This window comes from Grosmannia clavigera (genome assembly GCF_000143105.1).
Source record: "Grosmannia clavigera kw1407 unplaced genomic scaffold GCSC_144, whole genome shotgun sequence".
Lineage (NCBI taxonomy): Eukaryota > Fungi > Ascomycota > Sordariomycetes > Ophiostomatales > Ophiostomataceae > Leptographium > Leptographium clavigerum.
Window position 1 is genome coordinate 12,851 of NW_014040797.1, and position 22,068 is coordinate 34,918.

The 22,068-nt window shown below is 40.9% G+C and overlaps 4 protein-coding genes across 4 annotated transcripts; 1 reads left to right on the forward strand and 3 right to left on the reverse strand.

Annotated features, from left to right (window-relative positions):
* Positions 1-10,027: 10,027 nt before the first annotated feature.
* CMQ_3111 (heat shock protein DNAj) lies at positions 10,028-11,570 on the reverse strand (the record flags this gene model as incomplete). Its single annotated transcript, XM_014317189.1, has 3 exons — positions 10,028-10,120; positions 10,199-11,274; positions 11,513-11,570. 3 exons carry the CDS (start codon positions 11,568-11,570, stop codon positions 10,028-10,030), a joined length of 1,227 nt encoding a protein of 408 aa, XP_014172664.1.
* A 2,796-nt stretch (positions 11,571-14,366) lies between these two features.
* Positions 14,367-15,489, reverse strand: CMQ_2914 (cop9 signalosome complex subunit 5; the record flags this gene model as incomplete). The annotated part of the gene is made up of 2 exons (XM_014316992.1): positions 14,367-15,394; positions 15,459-15,489. The coding sequence occupies 2 exons, from the start codon at positions 15,487-15,489 to the stop codon at positions 14,367-14,369; spliced, it is 1,059 nt and encodes a 352-aa protein (XP_014172467.1).
* A 473-nt stretch (positions 15,490-15,962) lies between these two features.
* On the forward strand, positions 15,963-16,623 carry CMQ_2865 (60S ribosomal protein l32; the record flags this gene model as incomplete). Its single annotated transcript, XM_014316943.1, has 4 exons — positions 15,963-16,002; positions 16,112-16,236; positions 16,325-16,446; positions 16,515-16,623. 4 exons carry the CDS (start codon positions 15,963-15,965, stop codon positions 16,621-16,623), a joined length of 396 nt encoding a protein of 131 aa, XP_014172418.1.
* A 311-nt stretch (positions 16,624-16,934) lies between these two features.
* Positions 16,935-19,372, reverse strand: CMQ_3256 (alpha-l-rhamnosidase; the record flags this gene model as incomplete). Its single annotated transcript, XM_014317334.1, has 3 exons — positions 16,935-18,003; positions 18,188-18,714; positions 18,935-19,372. The coding sequence occupies 3 exons, from the start codon at positions 19,370-19,372 to the stop codon at positions 16,935-16,937; spliced, it is 2,034 nt and encodes a 677-aa protein (XP_014172809.1).
* Between the last annotated feature and the right edge of the window lie 2,696 nt (positions 19,373-22,068).

Sequence of the window (22,068 nt, forward strand, 5' to 3'; positions counted from 1 at the left end):
TAAAGGTAGTTTATTACTAAGATGTTTTTTTATTTCATTTTAAACGTTTTTTACTTTAATATTAAAGTAAGGTTAAGTAAGTTTTTAAGATATATTTAAACGTTTAATAATATAGCTTCTTTATTACTTTAAGGTATAAAAGAGTAAGTAAATTTTATAATTTTAAAATAAAGTTGTTTATACTTATAAGATTACTTTTACTTTTTTAGCCCTTTTTAAAACATCTTACTAGCATAGTAAGTTAATATAATAATCTATAACTTTATATCGTAGCTAGCTAATAATTGCTTATAAATAATATTTAACTAAAGCTACCTTTAAGTTTTAATAAACTTTCTTATAAATATAAATCTTATAAAATGCTCTTTTTAAGTACATATACTATTTCTTAAAAGCGTAAGGATTTACTAGTATAGTAGTTACTAAGTAATAGCTAAAAGTAAGCTTTATACCTAAACTACATTCTTAAGGCTTACTTAAATATTTACTATAAGTTTTTATATATAACTTTACTAAAAAACTTAGTATACTATATTAGCTATATAGCTAATAATACGTTATACTTACTAGTAAGTACATTAACTTATATACATTAGTAGCTAATTACTAACTAGTAGTTCTTTAATAAGATTAAAGGCTTAGCTTAATATTTTAAAAGTTTTTAGCTAGTATAAACAAGTTACTACTTTAGTAAATAATAGTTAATAATATTATTATAATGCTAGGTAATTGTATAGCAATTGCTTAAAACTTAATAGCTTTAATAGTAATAACTAAGAAACTCAGCCGCGCCTTATAAAAAGATAAGTTAAAGCCTTTAGCAACTAACTAGCGCTTTTAGCGCAAACGTTTTAAGATAGTATAATAAGCTATATTACACCTTAGTATCTTTTACTAGTACTAGTAAGAGCTAAAGCTTACTTTAACGCTTGCATAGCAGTTAGTAAAGGTAGCCTAGCTTTTGCTACTAACGTCTTTAAATGTAAGCATACTATTATAAGCATAAACCTAAGTTACTACTACTTTTAAAGTGATAGTAAGTTCTTTAATCCTTACTATTAAGTTATTACTAACTTATTACTTAAGCTAATCTTTATTCTATTATACTTAGCCTAGCTTAGCGCGCTATAGCTATTTAAGCTAGCTATAGCAGCACGCTTTATTATACTATAAAAGTAAAAGAGCCGCTTAAGTAAATTCTATAAACTATAGCAGCCCTAGTTAAGCTAGCCTAAACTAACTAAGTAGTAGTCTTTCTCTAGCCGCTACCTTTAGCAGCGCCTTGTAAGCAATAGTTTTACGCTAAGTTACTGACCTTAGCTAAGCACTAGTATAGCACTAAAACTATTCTTAGTGCTATAGCTAGTAGTAGTAGGGCGGTTATAGTAGCTAGTAGTAGTAGTATAGTAGCATCTAATAAGAGTGCGCTAGTAAGCAGCTAGTTAGTAGCTAGTAATAGCTATATACTAGCTAGTAAAGGCTTACTTAGTAGTAAAGAAATAAATAAAAATAATAATATTAAAAAGAAGGATAAAAAGGTAAAGAGAACGTCTATAAAGAAGGATAGTAATAAGTAGCTAGTAGCTAAGCAATAGCTTACTAATAGTATATTTTAAGTTTATAGCTTTAAAAGGCGCCCTTTTATAGTCTTTTAGTAAGACTATAACTTATAGCTAGTATATACTAAGTGCTTTTTTAGTTTTTAGGTATTATACTTAGCTAGCTAGCCTTTTTATTTTACTATAAAACTAAGTTTATAACTTTTTACTAAGGTAAGTAATAATGTCTTTAACCTTATACTCTTTCTAGTCTTTTACTATTTTTAAAAATAAAAGTTTTTTTTTCTCTTACTAAGGTAGTCTATAGTTTAAAGTAAAATATATAAAATATATTATATTAATAAGCATACTATAATAGTAAGGTAACTTTATATATAACTAGCCTTAGCTTTTTTATAATATAAACGTATAAGAAGGTTAGGTTAAGCCTTTTTAAGCCTACTAAGTTTTAAGTACTTTATTAATAAACTTATAAGTTTGCCTTTAATAAATTCTTTATATAAGCGTTGCTTATTATTGCTCTTCTTTAATTAATAAATTACTTTTTCCTATAATATTTCTAGCTTTTACCTAATAGCCTATAGCTAACTAACATACTCTTATATGCCTTTTATTATAGCCTTTATAAAAAAGAAGTTGTTTATAAAATAAAGGTAGTATACGTATAACGTATAAAGAAGTCCTTATTATAGTATAGTAAGCGTTATTATATATAAGTTCTATAGTACTTAATACCTATATTTACTAGTGTTATAAGCAACTGCAAAACGTTTATAAGAATTGTTTTAAAGTTTAGTTTAGAATCTTAGTGTTACTATCTATTTATAGGTAATACGCCGTTAATACTATTAGCTACACCTTTTAAAGTTACATTAGTTCTTACTAAAATTAGCTAGTAAATAAGCTATTTTTATTACTAATAATTACTTTTAGAATACTAAACTTAGTCTTTATATAGTTATAAATAAGTTAGGCAACCTTAGTAGCTATGACTATATTTTAAGTAAAGATAAACATATTATACTTTATATAGTAATTAACTACTACTAAGATAGCGTTATATAGACAGCTGTCTAAGCTTAAGCTTAGCCTAAGACTAGTTATAAAATCTATACTAATATGCTAGAATAGCTAAACAAGTATAAATAGTAACTAAAGGTATTTATATAGCTTATAATATAAAACGTTATTACTTATATATAATAAATAGTTAGTAATAAACGTGTAAACATTAGTAGCTAAGTCTAGCTAGTAGTACTTTTTATTAAAAAGGTCTATAGTTTTATAGACTCTTATATAGCTTACTATAAAAGAGTTATAGTATAGACTAATTAGCCTTGCCTATAGCTTGTTTACTAATAGAATATTAATAGAATTCTTATAGAATAAAGTGTTTTCTTTTAGTAGATAATAGGTATTATTTCTATAGCTTTGCTTAGCTTTTGCAACTAGGTTGTCTAGTAATTAGTCTTAGCCTTAAGTATTATAAATAGTATTATATAGTTTAGAAGAGTACTAAGGTTATAACGGCTATTCTTAGCTAGTAGTAATCTACGCCTTTTATATAAATAGTAATAAAGCCTTTAGTATAAGAAGCCTTAATAACTAGTCTATAATTTATAGCTTACTAAAAAATAAAAGGAGTATATTACTATATATAATATTACCCTTTATATAGTTTAGTTAATAAGATAAACTATCTGCTAGGTTAGTAAACTTTAGGTAGTGCTTAGTTTTAAAGTTAAATACTAAGAGGTAGAATACTTATCAAGCAACTTAGTTTTAAAGATTCTTTGCTAATACCTTAACGACGCCTTTTAGCGCTTAGTAGTTAGTTAAGACTATAAATAAGTCCTTTAAACCTTTTAGACAGTAGCGCTAATACTCTAGGCTTTTAATAATAGCTAAGAGCTCTTACTATCCTACTCTTTATTATATCTTATAGTTTATTAGCTTACGTAAGTAGTAAGTAACTAGTTGCTATATACTATTTATAAGCTAAGAGATAATGCTAAAGATAGCGTAGCCTAATGCATTTATTTCTACCTATATAGGCTTTATGTTATTATAGTAGCAAAAAATTATTACTATTATAAATGCTATTTTTAGCAATTTAAAAGCAACCTAGTATTATCTCCTAGCTTATAGATAGTAAGTAGCGACTAGTTGCTTACTACTTACGCAAGCTAATAGCCTGCAAGATGCGGTAAAGAGTAGGATAGCAAGAGCTCTTAGCTATTATTAAAAGCTTAGAGCACTAGCGTTACTATTTAAAAGGTTTAAAGGACTTATTTATAGTCTTAACCGACTACTAGGCGCTAAAAGGCGTTGTTAAGGCATTAGTAAAAGATCTTTAAAACTAAATTGCTTAATAAGTATTCTACCTTTTAACGTTTAACTTTAAGATTAAGCACTACCTAGGGTCTACTAACCTAGTAGATGGTTTGTCTTGCTAACTAAACTATATAAAAGGTAATATTATATATAATAACGTGCTCTCCTTGCTTCTTAGTAAGCTATAAATCGCAGACTAGTTGTTAGGGCTCCCTATGCTAAAAGCTTTGTTATTATTAGTATAAAAGGCGTAAGTTGCTACTAGCTAAGAACGGCCGTTATAACCTTAGTGCTCTATTAAACTATATAATACTATTTACGACGCTTAAGGCTAAGACTAATTACTAGACGACTTGTTTATAAAGGCTAGATAAAGCTAAGGGAATAATACCTATTATTTATAGAAAGGGAATACTTTATTTTATAAGGATTGCATTATCGTCTTATTAGCAGACAAGCTACAAGTAAGGCTAATTAGTCTATACTATAACTTTTTTATAGTAGGCTATATAAGAGTCTATAAGACTATAGAACTCTTTACTAAGAAGTATTACTAGCTAGATATAGCTACTAACGTTTACGCGTTTATTACTAACTATTTATTATATATAAGCAATAAAGTCCTATAGCATAAGCTGTATAAATACCTCTAGTCCCTACCTATGCTTATTTAGCCATTCTAGCATATTAGTGTAGATTTTATAACTAGTCTTAGGTTAAGCCTAGGCTTAGACAGCTATTTATACAACGCTATCCTAGTAATAGTTAATTGCTATACAAAGCATAGTATATTTATCCTTACTTAAAAGACTGTTATAGCTACCAAGGCTGCCCGACTTATCTACAACTATATAAAGACTAAGTTTAGTATCTTAGAAGTAATTGTTAGTAATAAGGATAGCCTATTTACTAGCTAATTTTAGTAAGAACTAATGCAACTTTAAGAAGTCTAGCTAATAATGTTAACAGCGTACTACCTATAGATAAACAGTAGCACTAAGATTCTAAACTAGACCTTAGAGCGCTTTCTATAAACGTTTTACGGTTGTTTATAACACTAGTAAACGCAGGTGTTAAGTACGGCAGAGTTTGCGTATAATAACGCCTGCTATACTATAATAAAGACCTTCTTATTTTATACGTTATACGTATACTACCCTTGTTTTATAGACGACTTCCTCTTTACTAAGGCTATAGTAAAGGGCGTATAAGAGCGTGTTAGTTAGCTATAAGCTATTTAGTAGAAGCTAAAAGTGTTATAGAAAAAAGCAATTTGCTAATAAAAGAAAGGCTATAATAAGCAACGCTTATATAAGAACTTTATTAAAGGCAAATTTATAGGTTTATTAATAAAGCACTTAAACCTAGCCGGCTTAAAAGAGCTAAACTTAACCTTCCTACGCGTTTACATTATAAAGAAGCTAGGCCTAGTTATATATTAGGTTGCCTTGCTATTATAGTACGCACGCTAATATAATATGTTTTACGTCTTTTACCTTAAGCTGTAGACTGCTATAGTAAAAGATAAGGAAGAGCTTTTATTGTTAAAAATAGTAGAAGACTAAGAGGAGTATAAGGTTAAAGACATTATTACTTACCTTAGTAAAGGGTTGTAAACCTAGTTTTTAATAAAATAAAAAGGCTAGCTAGCTAAGTATAATACCTAAGAACTAGAAAAGCACTTAGCGCACGCTAGCTATAAGTTATAGTCTTACTAAAAGACTATAAAGCGTACTTATAAGAAATAGAAAGACTATAAGGCAATAGCTAGCTATATATAAGCTAATTGTTAGTTAACTACTCTTATTATCTTTGCACGATTGCGCATTATAAACTACTTATTCTAGCTTTAAGAGCGCCTTTTAAAGCTATAAACTTAAAATATACTATTAGTAGGCTATTGCTTAGCTATTAGCTACTTATTACTATTCTTCTTTATAAACGTCCTTTTTACCTTCTTATCTTTCTTTTTAATACTATCCTCTTTATCCCTCTTCTTACTACTAGGCAAGCCTTTGCTAGCTAGCATATAGCTACTACTAGCCGCTAACTAGCCGCTTACTAGCGCACTTCTACTAAATGCTACTATACTACTACTACTAGCTACTATAACTACCTTACTACCGCTAGCTATAGCACTAAGAACAGTCTTAGCGCTACGCTAGCGCTTAGCTAAGGTTAGCAACTTAGCATAGGACCGTTACTTGCTAAGCGCTGCTAAAAGTAGTAGCTAGGGAAAGACTACTGCCTAGTTAATCTAGGCTAGCTTAACTAAGGCTGCTATAGTTTGCAGGATCTACTTAGGCAGCCTCTTTACTTCTATAGTATAGTAAAGCGTGCTGCTATAGCCGGCTTAGACAGCTATAGCGTGCTAGGCTAAGCTAAGTATAATAGAATAAGGATTAGCCTAGGTAATAGGTTAGTAATAACTTAACAATAAGGATTAAGAGACTTACTATTACTTTAAGAGTAGTAGTAACTTAGGTTTACGCCTATAATAGTATGCTTACGTCTAAGAACGTTAGCAGTAAAAGCTAGGCTACCTTTGCTAACTATTACGCAGGCGTTAAGGTAAGCTCTAGCTTTTACTAGTACTAGTAAAGAACACTAAGGCGTAATGTAGCCTATTATGCCGTCTTAAAACGTTTGCACTAAGAGCGCTAGTTAGTTGCTAAAGGCTTTAACTTGTCTTCTTATAAGGCGCGGCTAAGTTCTTTAGTTACCGCTATTAAGGCTTATTAACCTTTAGGCGATTACTGCGTAATTGCCTAGCGCTATAACAATATTATTAACTATTATCTACTAAAGTAGTAACTTGTTTATACTAGCTAGAAATTCCTAAATATATTAGGCTAAGCCTTTAATCTCTTTAAAAAGCTATTAGTTAGTAATTAGCTACTAGTATATATAAGTTAATATACTTACTAGTAAGCATAATGTATTATTAGCTATATAACTAATATAGCGCGCTAGGTTCTTTAGTATAGCTATATATAAGAATTTATAGTAGACGTTTAAATAAGCCTTAAGAACGCAGTTTAAATATAAAGCCTACTATAAGGTTATCTATTACTTAGTAGACGTTATACTAGTAAAGACCTACGCTTTTAAAAGATAGTGCGTATGCCTAAAATTAGCGTTTTATAAGGTTTACATCTATAAAAAAGTCTAATAAGACTTAAGAGTAGCTTTAGTTAAACATTGTTTATAAGCAATTATTAGCTAGCTGCTATATAAAGTTGCAAACTATTATATTAACTTACTACGCAAGTAAGATTAAAGAAAAAAGGGCTAAAGAGGCAAGAGTAGTCTTATAAGTGCGGACAAATTCGTCTTAAATTATAGAATATACTTACTCTTTTATACCTTAAGGTAATAAAGAAGCTATGTTATTAAACGTTTAAATACATCTTAAGAACTTGCTTAACCTTACTTTAATAGCAAGGTAAGAAACGTCTAAAATTAAATAAAAGAACGTCTTAGCAGCAGACTACCTTTGCTATTTAGTAGGCAATAATTCTACAATTAGCAAGCAACAAACGGCTGCTATTGCCTTTATCCTGCCCTACTAGTAGTTAAAAGTTGCAAGCCCTACGCCGCTGTTTTTAGTTAGTATATACTACACCCTTATACACCTAGTGTCTAAGGCTAGCCCCCTCGCAACACCTATCGGCGGCAACCTAAGCGTTCCTTAACTAGGATCTAAGCTGCACGCCTCTTAGAGAGCTCTAACAAACAAAACAACCTATGCATTAGGCAGGATCCAGCGTTTACTGCCGCTATAGACTAAGCAGTACGTGTGCGCTTCTACGTTACCCGAATGTAGTTATACAAGCAAGCGGTCCGCGACCGCTTAGCGATAGCTAATAACCTAGAGCGCTTAACTCTTTTTCCTAACTCTACAAAGGGAGGTTTTTTAACGAGTAAGTGGCTGCCGCGTGTGCACCTCTAGGCTGACGGGGGCGTTACCTAGGAAGGGGGGGATAGTGTAAGGGTATTCTATACACGCGTCCTTACGCACCGGTTCGGCAACCAGTCGCTTACTAAGCGACGGACTTGACGAACTATCTTAACACGTTGCACAGGACTAGCATAGCCACTTAGCTGTGCTACGCCCTACTAGGGTTGCGCTATACTGCATCTTCTAGCCACGTATATATTAGCTGGCAAGCCTTTGCCTACTAGTCTCCTATAGTTTGTTAAGTTAAAGTCTTAATATAATAGTATAAACTAGTTAAGCCTTTGTAACTACGCATTACACACTAACCTTTACACTAGTTGTCTTAGTTAAAGTAGGTTGCCTTTTAGTTATTAAGCTCTTAAAGACTATCTTTTAGTTTTACTTAAAGCTTTTTAACTTAAGTAAACTAACCTTAGCTAATAACTAGATATAAGATTTAGTTACTTTTTATAAAACTATAGTTTTTTATTTTATTATTATTATAGTACTATTTCTTTATTAGCTTATTAGCTAGTATACTATTAACTATTACTGCTTACTTTTAGTTATCTTATCTTTTCTTTTACTTCTAGCTTTAAGACTAATACTTTTTATAAGTATTTATAATCTTTATTACTATATTAAAAGATTTACTAATAGTTTTATTTTAATACTACTTTACTAAGTAGTTATCTAGCTTTTACTAATTCTTTTTAAGTAATTTTACTTACTTAGTTTAAAGTATTAATAATCTTTTATTATAAGTAATCCTACTTTTACTAGTATATAATTAGCAACTTACTACTTTACTAAAGCATTTAGCTTTTTTTATAATATAGTATATTTAAAATTTAAAGTTTAAGTATTCTTAATAATAAAGTATATTTATATAAAGGGTATAACTAAAAGCTTACTAGTATAAAGGTAAATATAATACTTTTACTAATTAGCTACTAGCTTAGTAGTTAGCTAACTACTTACTTAAATAATCTTTATATCTTTTAACACATTACTATATATATTAATATTATAAGCATTCTTTATTTATTACTAACTACTCTTTTATCTTAGTAGCAGTAATACTAATTTTTAGCTTTTTAATACTATATTATAGTAGCTTATTATTATAGTAGTAATTATTAAGTAGTAGCCTTATAGCCTTTATAGCTATAAAATTAGTTAGTACTTTTAGCATTTATATAATATAAGTATATTTATTACTTTATAGCTACTTATTAGCTAGCAAGGTATTATTAAGTAGTATATATACTAGTCTTATATTTAATTTAACAAACAAGGTTAAAGTGCTTACAAACATTATACGCAAGGTGCAGCTACTATACATTAGCGTAAAAGGTAGCATTAGCACGTCCTCTACTTCTAACAGTTCGCGTATAGATCGCAAAGTAGCCGCCTTATAATCAAACATTGCTCCTTATAAAAAAGAAGTTAAAGAATGTAAGGGTTAGTGTGCAATGTATAATTTTAAAGGCTTTAAATGTGTTTATACTTATATATTAAGACTTTAACTTAACAAACTATAGTAGACTAGTAGGCGACAGCCTGCTAGCTAATTTATACGTAACTAGAAGATGCGGTGTAGCGCAACCTTAGTAGTGCGTGGCACAGCTAAGTAGCTGTGCCGGTCCCGTGCAACGTGTTAAGATAGTTCGTTAAGTCCGCCGCTTGGTAAGCGACGGGTTGCCGAACCGGTGCGTAGGGACGCGTGTGTAGAATACCCTTACACTTTCCTTCCTTTATGCTTTACTAAGTCCCTTCTATCTAGCTCCTACTTTCTGTCTAAGTAAGTTACTGGCGAGCATAGTGTAGAGTGGTCTGTGGTCGAGAGGTAGGAGCTTAAAAGGGGGGGAACGGTGCCTCTTAGTTCTTGTGCTTAATCGAGGTATCCTACCGTGGTTTCTCGCAAGGTGCGTGGCGGGTCACGTAGCTCAGCCAACCTAGTTATTCCGGGCCGAGAGCAGAGCCGAGGACTTACATCGGGCCATAGCCCGTTACAAATATGTTAGAAATACCATTGCCTAAACAGCAAGGCATACAACAGAATAACTGCGCTAGCCTTAACGCGGTTACTACACATGCTAACCTAATTTGGCTGTGTATTTAATATGCATTGCTTCGCGGCTCTTACCATTCGTAAGAAATCGGAATAGGTATGATACTGAAAACTTTGATTCTATTGGGTCGCACACTGCGGTGCACTCTGCTCATCATCGTCGGCATCTTCCCATTCACCGCCAAATCGAGGGTCACTAGAACGCCCACCCATCTTCCGAACGTTAGAAAATATGTATTGAAACCCCAGATGTCGTGCAGGGAAGTACGTGTCGTGCAGGGAAGTACGTACCTGTTCAATGTCGGCATTGGCTTCATACTCGACCTCATCTACCTCAGCTACCTCGCTGGCAGAAATAGGAGGAGTTGGAGAGGGCAATAGCTTCCGCAAAGCCTCATACTCAGAATCTTTCTGAAGCCAGCCATCTTCAGGAAACCCGATCTTCACGCTTAGGTACAGGTCTCCCTTAAGCTCGCCACGTTTCAGTGGCATGCCTTCTCCGGCCACCTTAATAATTTCTGTTGGTCGGAGAATCTTTCCTTGTGGATGATTGATGTAGATTCCCCTGCCGTCGAGATGCCGTAAAACGACCCGAGAAAACCCGGTTAGAGCCTCTGATAGGGTGACCTTCAATTCTGCCAGTAAGTCGTTGCCATCGCGAGAGAATATTTCATGCGGTTCCTGCACCAGGGTGAAAACAATATCACCGGGCAGCTGATCGGGAAACTGGTCCGCTTCGCCTTCGAGTACAATGCGCTCCCCCTGCATGGAACCCCGGGGGATGTAAATCTCAAGTGCCTTGGTCTCCTCCACGGTTCTTGCGCCCTTGCACTTCTTACAGCGGTCCTTCTCTTTATAGTACATGCCAGAGCCCTGGCAATGATCGCAGGGTAGCATCTCTTGCTGTATGAGACCTGGGCCGACCTGGCGGAAGGCTTCTCGCACGCCCGCGCCTTTGCAACGATCACACTGCTGTGGCTTCACCTTGTCCTTTGCGCCTGTCCCCTTACACTGTGTGCAGGTGATGCGCTTGTTCGCTGCGAATTTGACAGTTTTTCCTTTGTAGAGCTCTTCCAAAGTGACCTTGTACTGTTGCTCCTCGCTACGTCCTTTACGCGGACGTCTTTTACCACCACCGGAACTGCCAACATTCATGCCGAACATCTGTGCCAACATGTCATTCAGATCCACCCCAGCGTCACTAGGGCCTCCGCGGGACGGGTCGAAAGCAGCCATGCCATACTGGTCGTAAAGTTGCCGCTTTTCCTCATCCCGTAGAATCTCATAGGCTTGCGTGACCGCTTTAAACTTAGCTTCAGATTCTGTTCTGCGTTCCTCGGGCACCTTATCCGGGTGGTGTTGGAGAGCTGCCTAAAAATAATGGGAGCATGTTAGCCTGGTTATCGAGTATTATTCTATTCAGAGCGCATATACCGACCTTTCTGTACGCTTTCTTGATCTCAGCATCCGCCGCCGATTTTTCCACACCCAACAACTCTACCAGTCCATGTCAGCATATTATTGGGTCTCTCACGAGAGGGTATGAGTTTTCAGACTCAAAGGAGCAATCGGCTTTCCTTCGCTTTCCGGACTGCTTATGCTTACCATAAAGGTCCACCTCATCGGGCTCGCCAGGCGTTTGGTTGGGACTACCTCGGTCCATTATGTCGTTGAAAACTGCAGACGACAAAAGGTGCTAAGCTACGATGGCTGGAAAGGAAAGGCCCAAGAAAACGGTGGGTGATTGTATTTACAACGGTCGAAAGCGTTTGTAATTTAGTATGCGCTTTCCACGTACGGAGTACTCTGATTTTTTTTAGTTTCCTAGCCCCTCCCCCGGAGCCTCAGCCAATTCGCTACTGCTGATAAGATAAATGATTTGCTTGGAATCTTATCTTTAATGTTTTCCAAAAATGGACCAAGGAGCTATCATATCAAAATTTATCACATCCACCACACCAGACGCAGCTCCAAATCATGCGACTCTACGGCTGTTATGGGCACCTCTTTTTCTCCCGAAGAAGTCCTAGAGCTATTTCGGATGCAAGCCGAATATTTGCTTCAGGTCTCTATTGCAGAGAACATCCTATATTACGTACCCGCTGTAAAGGTTATAGCTCAATACCATATGCAGGCCATATGGCAAATCTCACGAGACATGCCCAATCAAAACACACACACGATCACATCCAACCTGCGAGGACGCGCTTCGCCCCGTCTCCAACTGGGTATCTTCACCTCGGGTCGCTTCGGACGGCATTGTACAACTATCTCTTTGCACGTGCAACAAATGGACAATTTGTATTGAGGTTAGAGGACACAGATCAGGTATGGACATGTTTGCCCCTGCCTGGGCACCTAATTTGGTTACTATATGCAAGATTGACCAATCATACAGTCACGAATTGTACCAGATGCAGAGGAGCGCATGTATGGTGACCTGAAATGGTCAGGCCTCTTGTGGGATGAAGGTGTGTCATTTCTTCAGGTCGCTTCCTGACACGTTCGTGTTCAGAAATCAACCGCTGACTGATTATGAATCAGGTCCTGATTCCGGGGGACCATTTGGGCCTTACAAGCAAGTGTGTGATACATGAACCAAACATGGGCATTAACACGAAATCAGCTGTCTAACCGCCCTCACATGCAGTCATTACGATTGCAAATTTATCAAGACCATGCAGACAGGCTCCTTCAAGAGGGAAAGGCTTTCCGCTGCTTTTGCTCTCATGATGATATGGCAGTGCACAACTGGAACTCGCTCAAAGTAGATGGCACATTCGGTGGCTACCCGGGGCGGTGCCTGTCTATACCCCCCCATGAAGCTGCTTTGAGAGCTGCAAATGGTGAGGCACATACTATAAGATTCAAGAGCAGCCCCACACCTATGGCAGTACATGACCTGGTGTATGGGATTTACCGGAAGAAACTCCCAGAAGATCATTTTATCATAATCAAGAGTGATGGATTTCCGACGTATCATTTTGCCAACGTTGTGGACGACCATCTCATGAATATTACACATGTTATAAGGGGCGCGGTATGAATGCTATCGATCCACACTTAATCGCATCAATTCTCAAGCTGACAATATACTCTAAGGAATGGCTCATATCCACGGCTAAGCATGTCAGCCTATATGCCGCTTTTGGATGGGAACCGCCAAAGTTTGCCCATGTTGGGCTCCTCGTAGACTCAAACCGCCAAAAGCTGAGCAAGCGCAACCTAGACATCGGCATAGATTCGTATAGAAACGATGGCATACCTCCGCCGGCTCTCCTGAACTTTGTCGCATTGCTTGGATGGAATCCGACCACAGCACAAAACAAGGGCGTCATGAATCTGGACGAGATGGTGAAGAATGTGCGTCACTGGTTGAGGGTATAAGCTCGAATCACACAATGCCTGCTAACAGGACTTTGCAGTTTGGACTGAAATTCACCAAAGGCGACATTGTTGTGAACATGGAGAAACTATCTTTCTTCCACAAAAGGCATATTCGTCAAGCCATCGATGCTCTTCCGGCAGACTCTTGCATGATCGACGAGATACTGGCAGACCCAATTCTGCAGAGAGCGCGAGAAATAGAGATTCAGAGGCAGAACTTCCAGGCAACCACAAGACAGGAAGACGGCGAATCCGGGAATCCTCTTGCGCTCCTAGGAAACCCTCTAGTGAACCTTCAGGAGACGGACCGGGAGGTAGCGCTTCCACAGCTTTATTCCATTCTCAAGATATCCCGTAATGAGTGCGTTACAGCTACAGAGATAGTGGATGCAAACAGATTTCTGATCTGGCAGCCGTCCGCTCAACACATTCGCGAATCCTTTCCCATAGCGAGGGACGATATCGCATATGAAAAGACAACATGTTTCGTCACAAATATTATGCGGCTATTCATAGAAACGATTGAGAAGACTTCGGAACCTCGCTGGACACACGATATCATACAATCTATACTCCGCGAAACCGTTGAGTTAGCCGCGCGCTACGGGGAAATACGCGGTTCTACGACTGTTGTATACAAATATCTTCGGTGGGCTCTTTTGGGGTTGGCACATGGCCCGCAAGTTGTTTCTGTGGTAGAATATTTGGGCAGGGAAGAAACGATAAGACGTCTTCAAACCGCTTGGTTGGTTGCTGATCCCACTATGAAACCAGGTAACAAAACAGAGGTGACATTGCCCAAGAGCTGATTCTGGCGCCACCTGCCAGCAAAAAGATGGGAGAACGGTATACATATGTGGGAAAGGGTCGATAATTTTTTCACTAGGCATAGCAAATGATTAGTACCGCACGAGTAAGGTGCAGTATCGCCCGTGTTAATTGTTTACATGGCTTGTGACTAAACCCTTACAACGTTAAGGTGAACATTGGGGCTTATTTGCAGCCAAGCATACACAGTGGAATCGGTCGGACGCAGTGCCGATCTGTAAGATGCCATTGTCTGCAACTGTTTTCACGGTCCTGTACTAGTTGTGCAGACTTCAGAACCCCCACAGAATATACTAGCTTTAACTTCGCCAGCCTTCAACCCCGACCTCTGTGTCGCTGCTAGCGTCTTGCTGTTATGCTCAACCTTTTCGGCAGCATGGTGTAACGACTTTCCGGCTGGCCCAGCGCTGTATGCCGCTGTTAACCCACTTCCGCCAGCCTGTGCAGCACCGCGACCAGACCTCTGGATACTGGCTGTCACATCTTTGATTTTGTGTCCAAGATCGAGCATTTGCTTGTTTCCGTAGTCCCGACTCGTGAGAAGCGGACTCTGAGAGAGTGTCTGTACCCAATATTTGTTCCAGAGCAGTTCGAGAAGGTGTGCGTCAAGTGAGCTTTTAAAATGCTCAATCTCCAGGCTGTAATAGCGACTCGAATGGGCACCAAAGTCGCTCGCTTTACTGAGCGGTACCGCCTGGAAGCCATCAGAACTGACAGCCATACCATTCTCTGATGCTTTGTAGCTATCGGGATAAGTTCTAAAGGCACCAATCTCCACCTTCCCAGCACTTATCGTCCTATCGGGATCAACGACAACGGCGACGAACGGATCATTGAAGGCCTGCTGCATCACTTGGGTGCCAACGTCGATGCCGCTCAGCCAGCAACCGTAGCCAGGATGAGAATGATACCATCCAATAACGTTTTCCATGCGCCCTTGATCACGGCAGAGTTTCAAATATTCAACGAGATATTCATTTGCTTCGTCTTGGGCGTTCACGCGAGTCTCTGTTCCTTCGACAGGTAGCCGGAATGCATCAGTTACAACTAGGCCAGTTCCATCCACGTAGCCTTGCATCAATCCCATGATTTCAATGGAGCCTCCTGAGCGAGCGTGCATGGCCATTTTCACCAGAGCAATTGCACTGATTCGGACAGATTTGAAGTAGTTGGGATCTCTGGCCCACGGCTTATCGGAATTTATGGCTTTTTGGGCATCGGCGTCATAATTGTAAAGCGCATCACGAACCGGATCCAGTTTGCAGTCTAGCCCTACTAAATGCTGTCAGCGACGTATATCTGAGCCGTAATATCTTTTGAGAATAGCCAGCCTTACCATCGCTCCAGAGACTGGTCGGGTCATCCATTCTAGTTGACGAGTGACTGAGTATATGTGTGATAGATGGGATGCATGTTTAGACGATTATAATAATAAAGCGTAGGTTGTAAGGAGTACACATGTAGCTTACGGAGTAGATACCCGTAAAATGCGGGACAAAAAGCGGAAACCTATTTGCATGACTAATGTATGTGAGAAACGGGACGCTATCCCTCGGCGTCAGTTGTATTGTTTAGTTACATTCATGCTCTCACAAAAGCCCTACGCACAGCCACAGCACTCTATCAGCAACTAAGCCCTAATTCCATGCCCTTTCTTACTGATGTCGAAATTTTGTTGGTTCGATAGTAAAAATTTCAATCTGTAAATCACCACCAAGCTTCTTTCTCCCCCACGCAACCACCCAGACATCAAACTCAGGTTGACAATTCGACGAGGTAACCCATTCTCACAATCCGATACGATTGAATATCAACTTACGGTTTTCTCGCAATAAATCAGATGGTTTCCGCCAAGCAGCACGTCCCTATTGTGAAGAAGCGTATGCCCAACCCCTCCTGCATAAGGAAGCACTTTACACCCGACCTTTTCGCGACATGGTTTGGGCGTATAAGCAATTGTGCTTTTTTGTTGACAATTATGATGTGTAGGCACCAAGCACTTCACCCGGCACCAGAGTGACCGGTTTATGCGCCTTGACTCGGCTTGGAGAAAGCCCAAGGGTATCGACAGCCGAGTCCGGCGACGGTTTAAGGGCAACCAGGTCTTGCCATCGGTATGCTCCCCCCTGGTGGTTTTCTGACTCTGTTCTCTTGGCGTGAAGATTGGAGGTTTTGGATTCACTGACCTTTTATTCGTAATAGATCGGTTTTGGCTCCAACAAAAAGACACGGCACATGATACCATCTGGCCACAAGGCATTCCTTGTGAGCAACGTCAACGATGTCGAGATTCTCTTGATGCACAACCGGACATACGCCGCAGAGTAGGTTACTTGCCCACGTTCCCTATGTCCTGGCTATAGGAGTATCACTACTAATTGGAGACAAATAGAATTGCCCACAACGTTTCGTCCCGAAAGCGGATCGACATCATCGCGAGGGCTAAGCAGTTGGGCGTCAAGGTCACAAATTCGAAGGCGAAGGTGACAGCGGAGATTTGAGAAGGGCCGTTGAGACGGGGTCTATGTTGGTGATCAGCATTTTGTACGGACTGGACTCAAAGAGGGAAATAAAAGGACAGGCGATCAATATACGCCAATGGCTTTAATGGCGCATTACTCTTGCAACCACGCCGCTTTATGCATCTGCCAAAATCACCACAAGCGTATAGCTTAAAGGCGATGTCGAATAGAACACCTGCGATGACATGCCATGAGACGCATCTGGGATTATCGATACCTAATGATGATTGAGGGATATACGCCAATTCACCAGTGCCTCCATATTCTCCCAAACCGAACCAATATTTTTTTCACTTTACAGACACAATGTGTTTGCCGCCCCTAAGCGACATTGTTATGTACCCATTGTGGTAGCCTGTACCACTCACAAAGTGCTCCGTTTCCTCGTCGTAAACAACGGTGCCATCAACACTGACGGTATGAGAGGCTCCCGCCACGAAAGGCACTGAAATAGTGCATTTTGTAGTTGCAGGAGAGTCTACCAAGAGCGTAAAGCCATCCGCAAGTTTCTCCCACTGAACCCAGATTCCTCCACTTGGCGTCGGCACAAGAGCACTAGCCCATGTGAGGTCAATCGTGTCTAACACGGGCCTCAAATTCCACTCCCGGAAGCCAGGGGCGGTGGGGGAAACGCCAATAACAAAATTCATCAGAAGCGGTACGATACCGGTGGACCACCCATGAGCCATGGATGTAAACCCACCCTCGTAGGGCGCACCGTCGGCTCCAATACCCTCCCAAAAAGTCACGGTAGGATCGTGGGTCGACATCCAGCCATAAAGTCTTCTCAGCTCTTCAAGTGCGCTCTGGGCGGTTTCTGGCGATGCTTTAAAACGAGCAGCAACTTCAAAATAAGAGATAAACGCGTATACCCGGTTCGCATAGTCACTTCCAGGGTCCAAAAGATTGTTGTCGTAAAAAGCGTTTCCGTACGGTCTTGCCATTGTTCGGTTGAGATAGGACAGTATAGACTCGGCCATACTACTATTGGAAAAGGGTCCCACGGGGACAACACCAGAAAGGATAGCGAGGCTATTGCCATCCTGAGCATGGGTCGGGCAGATAGGCATGCTGGAGCACGAGCCGCCATCAAAGAAAGCGCCCGCGTCGTTGTCAAAATTGCGTTGGATGAGGGAAGGTCCAATGATAGCAGCACGGGATCGCCATCGTGAGCTGTCATCAAGATACTCGAGAGTGTCTGCGAGAATGGCGGCCTGTATCAGAGCGTGCACATAGAGGGCATTGTAGTATGTGACCGGCCCTGTCCTGGGAAGAAATGCGTAATCGCCCGCACCACCGGGACGTTCAATTAGAGATGTTTCCGGATTCATGTGTGAGACGTAAAAGACGTCCAGGACTCTGACGATATTGGGGTAGTATGTATGTAAATATGTTGTATTGCCGGTATACAAGACATGGTCCACGCTGCAGACCACCCACCAAAGAGGGTAATCGAACAGTGGCAGTGTGTAGTCATTGCTTTGATAGGTTAGAGACGGAGCCAAAGAAAATCCCGTCTATACTTGGATTGAAAAAAACGTACATGCTAGCAGGCGGGATCCAGCCATCGTCACGTTGATGTAGCGCCAGGTCTTCGAGGACATTTCTGGCGGCTTCCGGTGCATCGTGTGAGAGATATGTCGTTAGAGCCGACACCGCAAGGTCACCGATGTAGGGATCACGATCTCTCTTTGCCCCGTCGTGCAGCACAAGCTTTCCCAACAGCGAAGGACTTGCTGCACCTCGAGGTTCGGTATTGTTGGCCAGGAAGACGTCTGTACATATATCATTTGTGTAGACTGCGTCGTACCACCATTGCGTGATGTTGGCATCGGAGCATTCAAAGTGTCCAGTAAAAGTGTCAGGCGTGCCAAGATAGCCAGAGTATATAAGGCTAATCGAGGAGATAGATACGGAACCAAAGGTCGAGGTATAGGGTGCATCTTCAGGCAAGGCTCCCATGCGGATTTTCACATAGCGAAAGCCGTGAAGTCCGTCTGCACACACCTGGTTGCCATGTTCACAGCCTAGCTGATTCACCCAAGTATACGGATCTGATTCGACGGCAATCTGCAGCGGTGATGCATAACGTTAATGCATGCATAGGTGCCATACGTAAAGGAATTGTATACTTGATCAGAACCAGAGGGAGTGAAACAGTTGATAAATAAACCCTACCTGATCAGTTCCCGATGTCAATTTGGCCGCCTACATAGCAGGTGCTCTCGTCAGCTCAAACGCCTAGACAACTGACAATGGGTTGTGGATGCTTGCGCAGCATATGACCTACACCACCAGCGTTGTCGGATCTGGTAAAGTCGCTCCGGTCTGTGAGGTATTGCAATGTCTCGGAGAAGGCCAGAACAAGACCAGGAAGGCCCTCACCGGTACTTTGGGATCCAGCAAAGCTGATGGACAAGAGCCCTGCAACATTCTGACCAAAGTCGATAACAACGGTGGGCACGTCCTCTTCGGCTCCTAGGCGGGTGAGAACAGTTGGGCCAGCACTAGCCCCAACCAGCCCATCCTCGTTCGACACGTTGCCGGCAGAATATTGAGACAAAATGCCGACAGGTGCTATACTTCTACGGGAAGGGGACCTTACATGCTTCTGCCAGGCCGAATCGTTGAGACTGGAGTCGAGGAATTGCTGCTGGCTTGACGAAGACGATGCGACAGTGACAACAATACATGCGACAGTAACAAATGACATCCAGTGGGGAACCATGGCCGTTTGCAGGTGTTGTCGAAAGATAACAAGCATCGAGATAACTAGCACCAAGATTGCCGCCCAGCAGCAGGAGCCTGACGCAGAAGGACGAGTTATGGCGGCAAAGTGTAAATTGAGTATAGTTAGCTGTACGAGCAGGAGGTCAAATCGAGTCAACCAAGACAGTGTCCGTTTAAGGTCCTTGTTATCCGTTGGTCATGCCCAAGCCGCTGACACACAACCGCAGAACACAGCCTGGAGCTGCTAGTACAGTTGCGATGACTTTTGCCCTTTCGCTGCTTTCGCTGTCGTCAGATCCCAGAGTTGGCGGCCAGAAGATTTGTAGAATGGGGTGTTGATTACAACGAGGACGAGCGCGGTGATATGTGTTTTGTCTAGGTCCCAGACTCGTGGACCGAGATAGTATGTGGGGTAGCAAGGGGTTGTGGGGCACTACAAGCACAACCCAATCTGCACAACCCGTTTACTCGCGCGGTTACTCCGTACAAGCTAGTATCAATCGGTCTGTCCATTCAAAGTGCAGCTTGGTGTAGTACATTCGGGTACGGAGTAGTTCGCACGGTTGTGCAACCCGAACAACAGGCTCGTAATCCGTCAATACACTTCAACCCCGATCGACTGCTGGCACTGGTGAAGAAGACTCACCGTACGGAGTACCGAGCTCACATGGCAAACAGCTAGTCAGATGGTACCCTAGATATGCCGCGGGTCTCGGTCATCGCCTCTTTGAGTGTGGTGACGAAAGCAACCCAGTCTGAGTGAGTATTGTATAGTGGCGTACGGAGTAGGAGCAACACAGATCACATTAGGCTTCCTGCCGTCGATGATAACTGGTCTTGCAGAAACGCATCCATTACGAGGCCCGAGAGACCATCCGCAAGAAGGAGACCCAGCTGTGCTCCGCGTTGCTCCGAGTGAGAGGGGGTTGATATGTATAACTCTTATCGCGTAGCATCCGGCAGCTCAAGCAGAAGCTCTTCCAAAAAGATGGTGAGACTAATTGGGTTCTTCTGTAGTTTGTCCACCCCTCCCGTCTCCTGGAACACCTCCAGCGGCGCACACAAACTCGTAATGTCCCTCCTGACCCGCTGTTTAGGTACTTGTAGCTGCACCAGACCGCAGCATCATCATCCAAGATCTGTAGCTGGAGTGGCCATTGTCTACGGCATCGGCTAAATCACATAACACGAAGTTTCCGCGTCGACGGACGATTTGTGTGTTAGTGCGGATGTCCAAGAGCTCATCGGTGTAGTACTGGATACCCGGCAGCAGAAGGGAGACACAGATGACAATGCTCCAAGATAGCAGAGAAGATGATGTTGGTCGTCCCGGCACCGCTGCCAGTTTTGGATACTTGATTGCAAGTATAGACGTCTCAGGATCGATGCCATGTTGGCAGATCTGCGATCGGTAGCAAATTGCGCAAAAAAGCACAAGTAAACTTCTGTGGTTATTATCTCTTTGGCTGGCTTCAAGTGGACAGTGTTCCCTCTTCGCAGATTTTACAGCTTTGCCGGTGAAAGCTTTGCTTTCTAGGGTGATCTGATGCCATCCACCACCCTGAGGGTAATAAAGGTAGAGAGCAGGTGATGGAGGTTAGCAGTGAGAGTCTGCATCTGAGCAACCTCCGAAACATCACAGCCCACGATTGTCTGGCAATGGTTTGAAGTGGTCTTGGACGCCCTGTAATGCCCATATTAGCAAGGTGTTAGAGGCGTATTACGGTATCTTAAGTCTGGGCTTACGACCCAAAGAATGTCCACTCCAGTCCACTCCAGTCAGCTCCAGTTGTCGCATCGCCACCTTGGCACGTGGTTGCTGTGAGCCTGCACATCGGTGGGAACTAAAAAATACTGGCAGAAGTGTTCAATGTTGTCATATCGGTCGAGACGTATAGCCCGCTCACGCGGCGACCGGTGAGACTCCATGGACAGAGGCAGGGAAGCTATTCCGTACTTCGTGAGCCAAAAGTGCATTTCGAGTCTATTACGACACAACATGGAGGGGGGTTATCACGACATACCCCACCGGTCTTGTGTTTGCTTACTCATTGCTAGGCCATGTTTTCGCACTTGCTTTCCATACATAAGATACATACGAGTACCTGTATTCCGGTACAGTGTAGTTTTGCGCCAGGCTATTAAGACCGTGCAAGTACGAAGTATCTTTACATACGTACGTACTCTTACATACAATAAGATGCTTCACGGAAGGATTTTCCGTAGTCAAGGTATATCTCGTAATAAAAGGGTAAAGAATACTCTATACTCGTTGTCAATCGCGGGGCTTTTGCTTAAGCCCCGATAAGAATAAAGCATTTTACGTATTTCATCAGCAGTTACGTACCATCAGCAATTTTGGCACATCACGAGAGCGCTAAATGTGTTCTTTGCTAGTCTAGAACCTGCAACTGGGGTTCTTACGGGAAGAAGCGGTAAGTAGTATCGTAAATCAATGGGTACATGACGAAAACTTGCTGTTTGTACTCCGTATTTAACCCGAACTTTACGCCCCTAGCACAGTGTTAGGCTAGGCAGACCCACTTACTATATGATAACGATAAGCATCTTCCTCCATGCTCTGAACTCTGTACTCCGTACGGTGTACGGATTAGGACCTCGGATAGCCGGCCAAATGCAGCACTTCGCATGCACTGTGCGGATACACTCGGGACTTATCCTCTACGAGTTCCC